Source organism: Scomber scombrus, chromosome 18 (genome assembly GCF_963691925.1).
Source record: "Scomber scombrus chromosome 18, fScoSco1.1, whole genome shotgun sequence".
NCBI lineage: Eukaryota > Metazoa > Chordata > Actinopteri > Scombriformes > Scombridae > Scomber > Scomber scombrus.
Genome location: NC_084987.1, coordinates 4,259,680 through 4,272,841, shown reverse-complemented (window position 1 = coordinate 4,272,841; position 13,162 = coordinate 4,259,680). Strand labels below are relative to the sequence as shown.

Here is a 13,162-nt window from a genome sequence, read left to right as displayed (position 1 = left end):
TAGGAGAGAGAAGAGAGGATAGGAGAGAGAAGAGAGGATAGGAGAGAGAGAGGAAGGATAGGAGAGAGAAGAGAGGAAGGATAGGAGAGAAAGGAAAGGAGAGGAGAGAGAGGAAGATGAGAGAGAGAGGAAGGATAGGAGAGAGAAGAGAGGATAGGAGAGAGAGAGGAAGGCTAGGAGAGAGAAGAGAGGAAGGATAGGAGAGAGAGAGGAAGGAGAGGAGAGAGAAGAAGAAAGAGAGAGAGGAAGGATAGGAGAGAGAAGAAGAAAGAGAGAGAGGAAGGATAGGAGAGAGAGAGAAGGATAGGAGAGAGGAAGAGGAAGGAGGGGAAAGAGAGAGGAAGGATAGGAGAGAGAGAGAAGAAGGATAGGAGAGAGAAGAGAGGAAGGAGAGGAGAGAGAAGAAGAATAAGAGAGAGAGAGGAAGGATAGGAGAGAGAGAGAAGAAGGATAGGAGAGAGAAGAAGGATAGGAGAGAGAAGAAGGATAGGAGAGAGAAGAGAGGAAGAGGAAGGAGGGGAGAGGAAGAGGAGAGGATAGGAGAGAGAGAGGGGAAGAATAGGAGAGAGAAGCACATTGAAGCTAGTAGGTCTGGGACTGGAATCTATCATCCGGACGTCTACAGGCGTCTACAGGCTTATTGAATGCATCCATCTTCTACACTTATATTGCATCCTCACACCAGGTGCGGACCCCTTATGTCCTCCACACAGGGTCTGCTAACTTTACCTTCCACATATATTAAGACTCGGGGAGATCGTGCCTTCCAGTCTGCAGCATCGAAGCTTTGAAACAAGTCCCTTAGATACTGTGGACTCTTTTAAAAACCCATGTGTTCAGACAGGCATTTAGGTAGTTTGTGGTATTTCATGTCTTAATTGGAAGCCTGTGTCTGTTCCCTTTTTTGTGTATTTTATCTCATCATCTTCTACACTTATATTGCACCCTCATACCACAAGCCGAGCCCTGAGGTGCTCTACTCAGGGTTCTTCTAAGTGTACCTTGGACACATTTTAAGATTGGAGGAGATTGTGTCTTCCAGTCGGCAGCCCCCGAAGCTTTGGAGTAGTCTCCTAATTTAGATGCTGTGGAAACTGTTCAGACATGTTTTAACTATAGAAATAACAAAGATTCAACACAGGGACAAACATAATCTCTCACATACATGATTATTTCTATTATAGATTCATCTGTTTTGTTATTTTCTCTATTCATCGTTTGGTCTATAAAATGGTGAAACTGTTTCCTAAAGCTGTAAAGATGCAACCTTAAAATATCTTGTTTTGTTCAGACCAACAATCCACAACCTAAAGATATTCAGTTTACTGTCATAAAAACACTAAAGAAACTAGAAAATATTTATATTTAACCTTCCTGTCGTCCTCCCCGGGTCAAATTGTCCCCGTCTGTTTTGACTGTTCCTTCTTTCCTCCCTTCCTTCCTCCTTCTCTCTTTATTTCCTCCCCCCTACCTTCCTCCCTTCCTTCTGTCCTTCTTTCCTCCCTCGTTTCCTACCTTCCTCTTTTCCCTGTCTCTCTCCCTCCTCCTTCCTTCTTTCCTCCGTCCTTCCTTCCTTTCTTTCCTTCTTCCTCCCTTCCCATTCTTCCTTCCTCCCCCCTACCTTCCTCCCTTCCTTCTGTCCTTCTTTCCTCCCTCGTTTCCTACCTTCCTCTTTTCCCTGTCTCTCTCCCTCCCTCCTTCCCTCTTTCCTCCATCCTTCCTTCCTTTCTTTCCTTCTTCCTCCCTTCCATTCTTCCTTCCTCCCTCCTTCTCTCTTTCTTTCCTCCCCCCCTACCTTCCTCCCTTCCTTCTGTCCTTCTTTCCTCCTTCCTTTCCTCCCTTCCTCTTTTCCTTTCTCTCTCCCTCCCTCCTTCCTTCTTTCCTCCGTCCTTCCTTCCTTTCTTTCCTTCCTTCTGTCCTTCCTTCCTTCCTTCCATCCTTCCTCCCTCCTTTCCTTCCATTCTTCCTTCCTCCCTCCCTTCCTTCCTCCCTTCCATTCTTCCTTCCTCCCTCCCTTCCATCCTTCCTCCCTCCTTTCTTTCCTCCCTCCCTCCTTTCTTTCCTTCTTCCTCCCTTCCATCCTTCCTCCCTCCTTTCTTTCCTTCTTCCTCCCTTCCTCCCTTCCTCCCTCCTTTCTTTCCTTCTTCCTCCCTTCCTCCCTTCCTCCCTCCTTTCTTTCCTTCTTCCTCCCTTCCATCCTTCCTCCCTTCCATCCTTCCTCCCTCCCTTCCTTTTTTCTTCCTCCCTTCTTCAACAGGAGGGTTAAGAAGCTGTTGATGTGTTTCTTTGAAAGCAGCTGATGTCAAAATAGTTGATTGACTAATAATCGTTGCAGCTCAACTTCCTCATATTTCAACAGCCAGTAACTAAAATAGATCTGCAACAACAGACTGCAACTACTCTGATAATCCATGACCCTTTTTAAAAATTTCAAAACAAAAATATGCATATTTAATGAATTATAACTACACACAGCATGATTCTTTAAGTAATGCATCATACAAAAATGATATCAAAGGGATCCGAAAAGCAAAATGTTGGCTGTTGCAGCTGCAGTTTGGTGATTTTTAGGCCAAATTTGTCTCTAAATATCTAAACTCCTGCAAATTTAAGTGATGAATTACATATTTTATAGCTGGATGATGACACACAAATGTTTTTTTGCTGCTCCACAGGACGACTCCAAACCTCCGTACTCCTATGCACAGCTGATAGTCCAGGCCATAACGTTGGCTCAGGACAAGCAGCTCACACTAAACGGTATCTACAATCACATCACAAAGAATTATCCCTACTACAGAACTGCAGACAAGGGCTGGCAGGTGAGTCTGGATGCATGTTTTCCTGTTATAGCTCCACTTTGACTGTGTTAGCATGATGATGCAAAGATGGAAATGTCCACTAGCTGAAAAAAAGGCTATAAAATGCAGAGAATAACCTTTTATAACACATCTTCTTCATTTGTGGCTTTCTTCTTCTTCTTCTCCTTCTTCTTCTTCTTCTGCTGCAGAACTCGATCCGTCACAATCTATCGTTGAACCGTTACTTCATCAAAGTGGCGCGGGTCGCAGGAGGAACCCGGCAAAGGCTCGTTCTGGAGGATAGACCCGTCCTCGGAGGGAAAGCTCATCGAGCAGGCCTTCAGGAAACGAAGGCCCCGGGGCGTTCCCTGCTTCAGGACCCCACACGGACCCCTGTCCTCCAGGTCTGGACATGCACACACGCACACACACACACACACACACACGCACACATACGATAAATAATCATCAGTAATGTGGATGTAATGACAAAGTGGGTAAAAAGTAAATAACAGAACATCTAAAACAGTCTAAGTTCAGAAAATTACATGTTTTACATGTTTTTTTAAAACCAGGAAAAGAAAACTGATGACATATTATGATATCCACAATGTAAGACGATAGAGGGAGGAAGGAAGGAAGGAAGAAGGATTAGGGAGGGAAGTAAGGAGGGAGGGAGGAAGGAAGGAAGGAAGGAAAGGAGTAACGAAGGAATGAAGCAAGGAAGGATGGAAGGAAGTGAGGAAAGAAGGAAGGAATCAAGCAAGGAAGGAAGTGAGGAAAGAAGTATGGAAGGAGGAGGGAGCAAAGAAAGAGAAAGGAAGGAAGGAAGGAAAGAAGGAACAGTCAAAAGAGATGTGGTCAATTTGACCCGGGAGGACGACAGGAGGGTTAACAACACAATACTAACACACATTCATGGTGCTTAGATTAAAAGGGGGGGGGGGGGACACTATTTTTAGTCTCTTACTCCAGTAAACTTTGTGCCAGACCAACTGTCAGTTATAAATCGCTCCGCAGCGTCTGACTGCATTAATTCACCTGAGAGCTTTTTACAGTCTTCTGCCAGGGTGAGAATAAAGAAATGAGAGACTAACATCACTGGTTAAATGACTTGTAAAAACACAAGTTGGCGTGTTTTGCTCTGGAGTAGGAAGGACAGGATGAAGGGAGGAAAGAAGGAAGGGAGTAAGGAGGAAAAGAGGAAGGAAGTCAGGAGAGAAGGAAGGGAGGAAGGAATGGAGTAAGGAGGAAAAGAGGAAGGAAGTGAGGAAGGAGGGAGGAAGGAAGGAAGGAAAGAAAGGAGGAAAAGAGGAAGTAAGTCAGGAGAGAAGGAAGGGAGGAAGGAAAGGAGTAAGGAGGAAAAGAGGAAGGAAGTGAGGAAGGAGGGAGGAAGGAAAGAAAGGAGGAAAAGAGGAAGGAAGTCAGGAGAGAAGGAAATGAGTAAGGAGGAAAATAGGAAGGAAGTGAGGAAGGAGGGAGGAAAGAAAGGAGGAAAAGAGGAAGGAAGTCAGGAGAGAAGGAAGGGAGGAAGGAAAGGAGTAAGGAAGTGAGGAAGGAGGGAGGAAGGAAAGTAAGGAGGAAAAAAGGAAGGAAGGGAGGAAAGGGAGTAACCAATTATTATGTCAATCCAATTTTTTTCACCCACTAATTATATAAACCACTTAAGGAACACTCATGGTCAGGTCTAAGTCAATCGATTAAAATATTTAATTATTTAATTTAATTTAACTCATTATTAATCACACCCTTTTTTTTTTTTGTTCTAAATGTATTTTAAAGGGATATTTTTCAAGTTTTTAATTCTTCTTCTAACATGAGAGTGGATACATATGCTTGCTCTCTATGTTTATTATTATTGAGACAAAAAAATCTGCTGTCAGTTATGATATCAGTTACATTCACTCACCCGTACACACACACACACACACACACACACACACACACACACACACACACACACACACACACACACCTTAGAGGAGTGGGAGGACACCTCTCTGTATCAGCTGTATGTTTGGTATTTGGGATTCTGCTTGTTATCCTAAACGTTACTGCTGCTTCCTTATTTCTAAACTACAGGGACCAGAACAAGGGTCAAACACAACAAAGTCACATTAAAGCCCTTTTTTCTGTCTTTTAATTAACATTTTGTCCCCCCGTCTTCTCTCAGGAGCGCCCCGGCCTCTCCCAACCACTCGGGGGTTCTCTCAGCTCACTCCAGCGGCGTCCAGACCCCCGACAGCCTATCACGAGAGGGCTCCCCGGTCCCTCTGGAGCTGGAGACCTCGGCTCCGGCCCCGGTGCCAACCGCGGCGGTCCAGCCCAAACTGGCAGTCATCAGGAAGCACGCTTTGCACAAAACACACCAGGTAGGGTGATGCACCAGGCTGGAAATCTGCAGTTAGAAGCTTTCACTCACTCACCTTTATCTCAAACCAGGGCGGTTATAGTTTATTATTAGTTTTTATTCAGTTTGCTTTTTTATTTCAGTTTAGTTTTTAGTGAGTTAAAGAAGCGATTTAAGTAGTTTTAGTTCAGCTTTTATTTAGTTTTAATCTTAATTTACTTTTTCAGGTAGGAGAAGGAGAGAGGGAGGGAGAAAGGAAAAGAGGAAGGGAGGGAGGAAGAAGAAAGGAGGGAGGAAGGAAGGCAGGAAAGGAAGAGAGGGAGGAAGGAAGGATGCAAGGGAGCAGGAGGGAGGAAGAAGGAAGGAAAGGTGGGAAGGGAGGATGGAAGGAAGGAGAGAGGGAGGGAGAAAGGAAAAGAGGAAGGGAGGGAGGGGAGGAAGAAGAAAGGAGGGAGGGAGGGGAGGAAGGAAGGCAGGAAAGGAAGAGAGGGAGGAAGGAAGGATGCAAGGGAGCAGGAGGGAGGAAGAAGGAAGGAAAGGAGGGAAGGGAGGATAGAAGGAAGGAGAGAGGGAGGGAGAAGGAAGGGAGGAAGAAGGAAAGAAAAGAGGAAGGAAGGGACGAAGAAGGAAGGAAAGGAGGGAGGAAGGAAATGAAGGAGGAAAGGAAAGAAGGGAGGGAGGATGGAGGAAGGAAAGAGGGAGGGAGGAAGGACAGACAGAAGGAAGGAAAGAAGGAACAGTCAAAACAGACGGGGTCAATTTGACCCGGGAGACGACAGGAAGGTTAAAGATGTAGTGTAAACTTGTAGAGAATCAGGCTTTTTATGTCGTTTGTCGACACAGACAGAGTTTAGTTTTGAGTGAGTTAAAGAAGCGATTTAAGTAGTTTTAGTTCAGCTTTTATTTAATTTAGCCTTAATTTCACTTTTTCAGGTATTAGGAGAAAAGCTTTGATTTAGTAGAACCTGTAAAAGATGAAATAAGACTGACACTGAGGTACAATTAGCTGTGTTTTTGGTCTCCTACTATAATTTATTATGAATATTATTATTTCAAGAAGTCAAACTGAACAGAAAACAGTAAATAAGAGATAAGATAAGATATTCCTTTATTAGTCACAGCAGCAAATGAACAATATAAAATATAAAAGCAGCAATAAGAAAAATAATAAAGAACAATAAATAATAAATACAAAAAACCCTATAAAAACAATAATAGTAAGAAATGGGTATTAAATAGTCGTGACATTATTTATAAGAGTAAAATTGGTATTGAGTGGTAATATACCAGATAGTCTTATTGCACAGATTAAGTGAAATAAATATATATGTATATTATATTATATGAATATTGCACAAAAGTATAAAATTATCTGCTATTAAGTTTAGTTTTAGTTAGTTTTGCTTTGTTCATTTTTGTTTTTATTTAGTTTTTCAGGTATTAGGAGGAAAGCTTTGATCAGTAGAAGCTGTAAAAGATGAAATAATGTTGACACTGAGGTAAAGTTTGCAGTGTTTGTGGTTTCCGTAGTGATACTAGCCGTTATCTCAACAAGTCAAAATGGAGAAAAATGAAAATAAAACTAAAACGAAGCTGATTTTATCTGCTATTCAGTTTAGTTTTAGTTAGTTTTGCTTTGTTAATTATAGTTTTTATTTAGTTTATTCACTGCTAGTTTTAGTCTCAGTTAACTATAATAATCGTGTCTCAAACTAAACATCCAAAGACACAGTAAAGTGTAGATTTCACTGTCAAACTGTAAAGAAAAGTCATTAAATGTTATCTCCTCTCACACTGGAAGTTGAACCACTTTATTGTCTTTTAGTTAAAACTATTCTTATTAAACACTGATGTCTGACCTGCACCTGCACTGTTACACATAGACACATAGACACATAGACACATAGACTGGTTTAATTTAAAAACAGCTTCAAACATTAACAAACCAAACCTGGGAATCTTCTCCAGCGTTAAACAAATGCTGTTATTTTAACTCTCCCTGAATACCTGAGTTAGAGTTAGATTGATGGTTTATCATATCGGTACCAATACAAGACGACTCTGATTATATAATATATAATATAATATAATATATATGTAACAGCTGGTTTTTGAAGATATGACACACCTCCACATTCATGTAGTTTGGGAAGTTTCTCAACAGGAGATAAAATGAATCCAAAGATAAGAAAGATTTCATCCTTTTAAAGCCTTTTTCTCTTGTAAGAGTGAAACACTAAAACATAAACAACACTTTAGTTTATTTTTTAATGTCTATCAGATCTTTAATTTAGGCCCCAAAAAAAAAACAAATTTCATTCTGAATCCTCTATTTTATCATCCGCTGATCTGAATTATTGCATGTTAATGAGTTAATGTTAATGAGCCCACTGGATATTAACCCTCCTGTTGTCCTTGAGTCAAGGGAAGAAGAAGGAAGGAAGGGAGGGAGGAAGAAGGAAGGAAAGGAGGGAGGGAGGGAGGGAGGAAGGAAGGCAGGCAGGAAAGGGAGGGAGGGAGGAAGGAAGGATGCAAGGGAGCAGGAGGGAGGAAGAAGGAGGGAAGGGAGGAAAGAAGGAAGGAGAGAGGGAGGGAGAAAGGAAAAGAGGAAGGGAGGGAGGAAGAAGGAAGGAAAGGAGGGAGGAAGGAAAGGAGGGAGGAAGGAAGGATGCAAGGGAGCAGGAGGGAGGAAGGAAGGGAGGAAGAAGGAAGGAAAGGAGGGAAGGGAGGAAAGAAGGAATGAGAGAGGGAGGGAGAAAGGAAAAGAGGAGGGAGGAAGGAAAGGAGGAAAGAAGGAGGGAGGGAGGAAGGACAGACAGAAGGAAGGAAAGAAGGAACAGTCAAAACAGACGGGGTCAATTTGACCCGGGAGGACGACAGGAAGGTTAAATATGTAGTGTAAACTTGAATCAGGCTTTTTGTGTGTTTTAGCCGACACACAGACTGTAAATAGATGTTAATATTTAAAACTACGCTTATCTTTGACTAATCAGACCTTATTTGGGTCTGATTTAAAACACATTTTAATTCAACAACAAACGAGGTTATTTTAAGTAGGAACATGTTTTTAATCACATCTTATCTTGCCTGTGTGTTGGTTTGAAGTTTAAATTATTTATAAAATAAAGAAGTTATGCCAAAAATATCTCTAATATAACACGTTAGTCATGTTTCATAAGAATCTACTGAATCAACTCAACTTCTTATCATTGTATTTTAGGGCTAGAAACAAATATTTTCTTTGTTAGTTTCCCTTTTTTTAATAATTAGATGAAGACTGCAACTAGTGATGATTTTCTCAATTAATTAGCTTGTCTATAAAATATCAGTAAATAGTGAAAAGGCCTTTTTTTAGGTTTTATCTTCATTTCTCTTGTTTAGTCTGATCGACAGTCTTAAATCTAAAGATATTCAGTTTATTATAGATAGATAGATATACTTTATTGATCCCAAACTGGGAAATTACAGTGTAGCAGCAGCGTTACACGGACACATAGTGGCGATACATATACTACGATATACTAAATACGGTAGTTTTAGTATGTTTGAGAAAGGGACAAAAAAGCTTAAAAAACAGCAAATTTTGGGCTTTTTTCCTTTTTAAAAAATGACAAAAAAGATTATTTGATCATTATAGTTGCTGATAAATCTTGTCAAACATCTAATAAATTGAATATTGCAGCTCTAAATGAGATGTTTATGATTCATATTCTCATGCAGAGGTGGAAAGTAACGAATTACATTTACTGCCATTACTGTAATTGAGTACAGTGAGTAGGAAAGGAGGGAAGGAAGGAAAGGAGGGAAGGAAGGAAAGGATGGATGAAGGAAGGAAAGGAATGAAGGAAGGAAAGGAGGAAGAAGGAAGGAAAGGAGGATGAAGGAAGGAAAGGATGGATGAAGGAAGGAAAGGAGGGATGAAGGAAGGAAGGGAGGAAGAAGGAAGGAAAGGATGGGGTGAGGAAGGAAGGAAAGGATGGGGTGAGGAAGGGAAGGAAGGAAGGAAAGGAGGGAAGGAAGGACAGACAGACGGAAGGAAGTAAGGAAGGAAAGAAAGAAGGAACAGTCAAAACAGACGGGGTCAATTTGTCCCGGGAGGACGACACAAAGGTTAAATGTTGTGTGTCGACATATTTCATTTTGCCATTGAAGTTGAATTTGTAAACATATACCTTGTACCTTTTAATTAAAACCACTAGTTAGAGATGTATGGGCTCACTTTGTCCTTTTTGAACTACAGCCCCCCCCCCCCCCCTGTTAAAAAAGTAACTAAGTACATTTTTAACAAGCTACTTTTTACTTTTACTTGAGTAAAATATTTCCGTACTCTTTCCACCTCTGTTCTAATGTCTAAACACTTCCTGCTCTGTTTCTGTGTCCCAGGCTCGCCTGCTAACAACCAGCCGGTACTCATAGCAGTCCAGCGCCAGTTACCTCAAACCATTAAGCCAGTGACTTACACCATGGCCTCCCCAGTGAGCACCAGCACCTCCGGGCCCGCTGTCCAGACGGTCCACGTCCTGCAGCAGATCCCCGCCGGCTCCCTCAGCTCCGTCATCGCCCAGCAGGCCACCATCATCAAGAGCGAGCCGCAGGAGAACGGGGAGCACACGGAGGTCAAAGGTGAGTTAAAGGGGAGAGGGAGGAGCGAGGATGGAGAACTGTTTTAAAGAGTGTACCTAGATCTTAACTTTATTACTTTACTCTGTGTGTTTTATTTAAGTAAAGTTCTAGTACGGCTGCTAAAACATTAAAACATGGATTGAGCTTTGAGAAGTGAAAAATGAGTAAAAACATTAACCTCAAACCCTGTAATTATCTTGTAATTAAGTTTTATTTATCATGATTAAGCTTAAAATCATTGTAATTTATGATTTATTAAAATTAGTTGCTCATGTTCATTAATTGACGAATCATTGCAGCTGTAGAGGAAATAATAATAATAATAAAATCATATTGTGCCTCACTAATAATAATGTTAACAAATCATTAAAATTAAAATAAAAACAGCTTTAATAGAATAATCTTTTTTATTTTGTAGAAACTCTGTGAAATGTAACCTCACACCCTGTAATTATCTTTTAATTATCTTTATAATTAAGTTTTATTTATGATTTAAACCTGAAAACATTTTTTATATTTGACTTAGAAACAGATTTACTACAATAATACAAAATTAGTTGCTGTTTAATTTTACTGTCAGTCACTTTATTAATGAATCGTTGCAGCTACAGAGGAAATAATCAGTTTTAGACATTTGTATTTATTGTTGCTCATCGATAGTGAGCTTTGAAATGCAGCTTTAATAGAATAATCTGTTTTATTTTGTATAATCTTTGAGAATAGTTTGACATACATCCAGCCTGAAGTAATTATCTACCTAGTAAACTACCTTGTTTATATTTTTAATAAAGTTATTGTGACGAAAGTAGAGCTTTAAATATAAAACCAACGTATTTAGCCAGTAAGAAAAGGTTAAATAAGCAGCTTTAAGAAGGATTTTCTTTCTAAATGTTATACTTTATTCATTTGATCATAACTTACTGGTGTAAAATCAGTCTCTAAATACTAAGAAAACAGAAAAAATGAGACTAAAAGAACAGAAATAAAGAAAATACAAGCACTATTTATACTTTTAAACACATGAAACACAGTATTTTATCACTTTTGTCTGTTTTTGCATCATTTAAAATCTTTCCACTGACGTCGTATTTCTAAATGTTTCCGTCCTCTCAGTCAAAGTGGAGACGGTCCCCACCATCACCTCTATAGGAGGCTCCAGTCGCATCATCCAGACCTCCCAGTCGGCCGCTCCCCTGCAGACTGTTACCATCTTGCAGCAGGCTCCCATCGGCCAGCACCAGCTGCCCATTAAGGCCATCACACAGAACGGCACCCACAGCATCACCACTGCCATCCAGGGACCCATCAGCTCAGGTGAGACACACATAGAGACGATGCTTTGATTTTATATTACTATATAATTACTGTTTACTCCTGGTTATGATTTATTTTTACTATAGATGCTGTTCCTGATTGGTTATCCTCTTCAGCTTCTACTTAAAATGAAGCTAGTCTCATGTAGTTCAGACAGAATTCTTCATTAACCCTCCTGTTGTCCTCGAGTCAAGGAAGGAAGGGTGAAAGAAGGAAGGAAAGGAGGGAGGAAGGAAGGAAGGGAGGAAGGAAAGGAGAGAGGGAGGAAGGAAAGGAGAGAGGGAGGAAGGAGGGGAGGGAGGGAGGAATCACAGAAAGAAAGAAGGGAGGGAGGGAGGAAGGAAAGGAAGCAAGGAAGGAAGGTGGGAGGGAGGGAGGAAGGAAAGAAGGACAGAGGAAAGGAGGAAGGGAGGAAGGTAGGGGGGAGGAAAGAAAGAGAAAAGGGAGGAAGGAAGGATGGAGGAAAGAAGGAAGGTAGGAGGGAGGGAGGGAGAAAGGAAAAGTGTTCTATGGTTGCTATAGATACAGGTTGTTCTATGGTTGCTATAGATACAGGTTGTTCTATGGTTGCTATAGATACAGGTTGTGCTTTAGTGTAAAAAAAGAAGAAGAACACAAATCATTGCTGACATCAGAGATCCTGCTGGAGACATTTTTGAAGTCGAGTTTCATTTTTTCATCTTGTAAACGAACAGAATGAGTCTAACATGTTTTTAATAAAGTTTCGAACAAATGAGGTCTGTAGAAGTCTGTAAAACATCACATTTAGGGTCAATGAGGGATAAAAATCCATGTTTAATGTTGTCATGGCCTCAAAAAGGGAAGGAAGAGCGAAAAAATATTTTTTTTTTTAAATAGCACTTTCTTGGTGATACAAAGGATGTATATATATTTATTTATTTAACTTTACTATAATAAACCTTCTATTTCTAACATATAAACAGCCTGAGACGTCTTCCAGCAGTACTATGTCTCTTTTTTTTAAAAATTATTTTGCACAGAAGCTGCTAATTAACCAGTGTTTAATATATGACGGGTTAAATATGACCACAATATGTATATGTGGGAAATAAAACCTGTGAAGCGGCAGAAGTTTGAATGTTGACACTTTGCAAACTTACTCAGTGGGCCGGATTGAACCCCTTTGCGGCCAGTTTTGGGCCCACAGGCTGTATGTTTGCCCCCCTGCTGATCTAATCCAACAGTTTCAGGTTAACCACAAAACCTGCTGTTGAACATAAACACTTTCTTTTCCTCCGCTGAAAAAAAAAAAAGTCATTTAAAGGTTTATTATCCTGTGCTGGCAGCAGCTGAGCCAAACCACACTTCCCACAGTCGTCCTGCTTACAGATGCTGGTTAACCACAGTCTGAGCCACTCCGACACTCAATATTTCCTTTTCTTTCTCCTCCCTTCTGTTTCCTCACGTTCAGCTCCAGCTGTGGCGAGCCCCCTCCACCTGCTGGCGGCCCACGCCTCCGCCTCGGCCTCGCTCCCCACCAAACGGCAGAACGGAGACCAGCTGGCCAGCGAACAGCCGGACGCCAAGCGCATCAAATCAGAGGCCGACTCCGCCGCCGCCTCGACCCCGGCACAGTCGGACTCATCGGCAGCTAACGACCAAGGCGGCCAACTCAACTAGTCTGTACCACCACCACCCATCACCACAGCAACCCCAACCCACCCCCCCTCTTCACCACCACCTTCTCTTCTCTTCTCTTCTCTCTCTCTTTCTCTTTCGTCCCCGTCGTTTCTTTTTATTTGTCTTCCTTCTACCACTGACTCCCGAGGTGCCAAACGGAGAGGATTCTTTTCATTTTCAGTTGTTTTGTTTTTTTGGGTTATCTGTTCTAGAGTATCAACAGAAGAAACACACACACACACACACACACACACAAAAAGAAGATAAAAAGTCCACCCCTTTAAAAAAAAAAATAAAGACTGGAATGTGGATTGAGAACAAATTAAAAAGATGAACTCAAATGACAAGGTTTCCCCTGTGAGCCACTGAAAACAGGAGAGTGACTAAGAAAAACCAAGACCACAGGAAGCCTTAACAACATTAACCCTTATTT

At 41.2% G+C, this 13,162-nt stretch overlaps 1 protein-coding gene across 1 annotated transcript in view; it reads left to right on the top strand.

Annotated features, from left to right (window-relative positions):
- Nucleotides 1-12,884, top strand: part of foxk2b (forkhead box K2b) — a 29,054-nt gene extending 16,170 nt beyond the window's left edge. The window contains 8 exon segments of the mRNA XM_062438664.1: nucleotides 2,676-2,822; nucleotides 3,011-3,064; nucleotides 3,066-3,205; nucleotides 4,975-5,138; nucleotides 5,141-5,173; nucleotides 9,535-9,774; nucleotides 10,888-11,088; nucleotides 12,521-12,884. Coding sequence (XP_062294648.1) covers nucleotides 2,676-2,822; nucleotides 3,011-3,064; nucleotides 3,066-3,205; nucleotides 4,975-5,138; nucleotides 5,141-5,173; nucleotides 9,535-9,774; nucleotides 10,888-11,088; nucleotides 12,521-12,729 — 1,188 coding nt within the window. The 3' untranslated portion in view covers nucleotides 12,730-12,884.
- The last annotated feature ends 278 nt before the right edge of the window (nucleotides 12,885-13,162 follow it).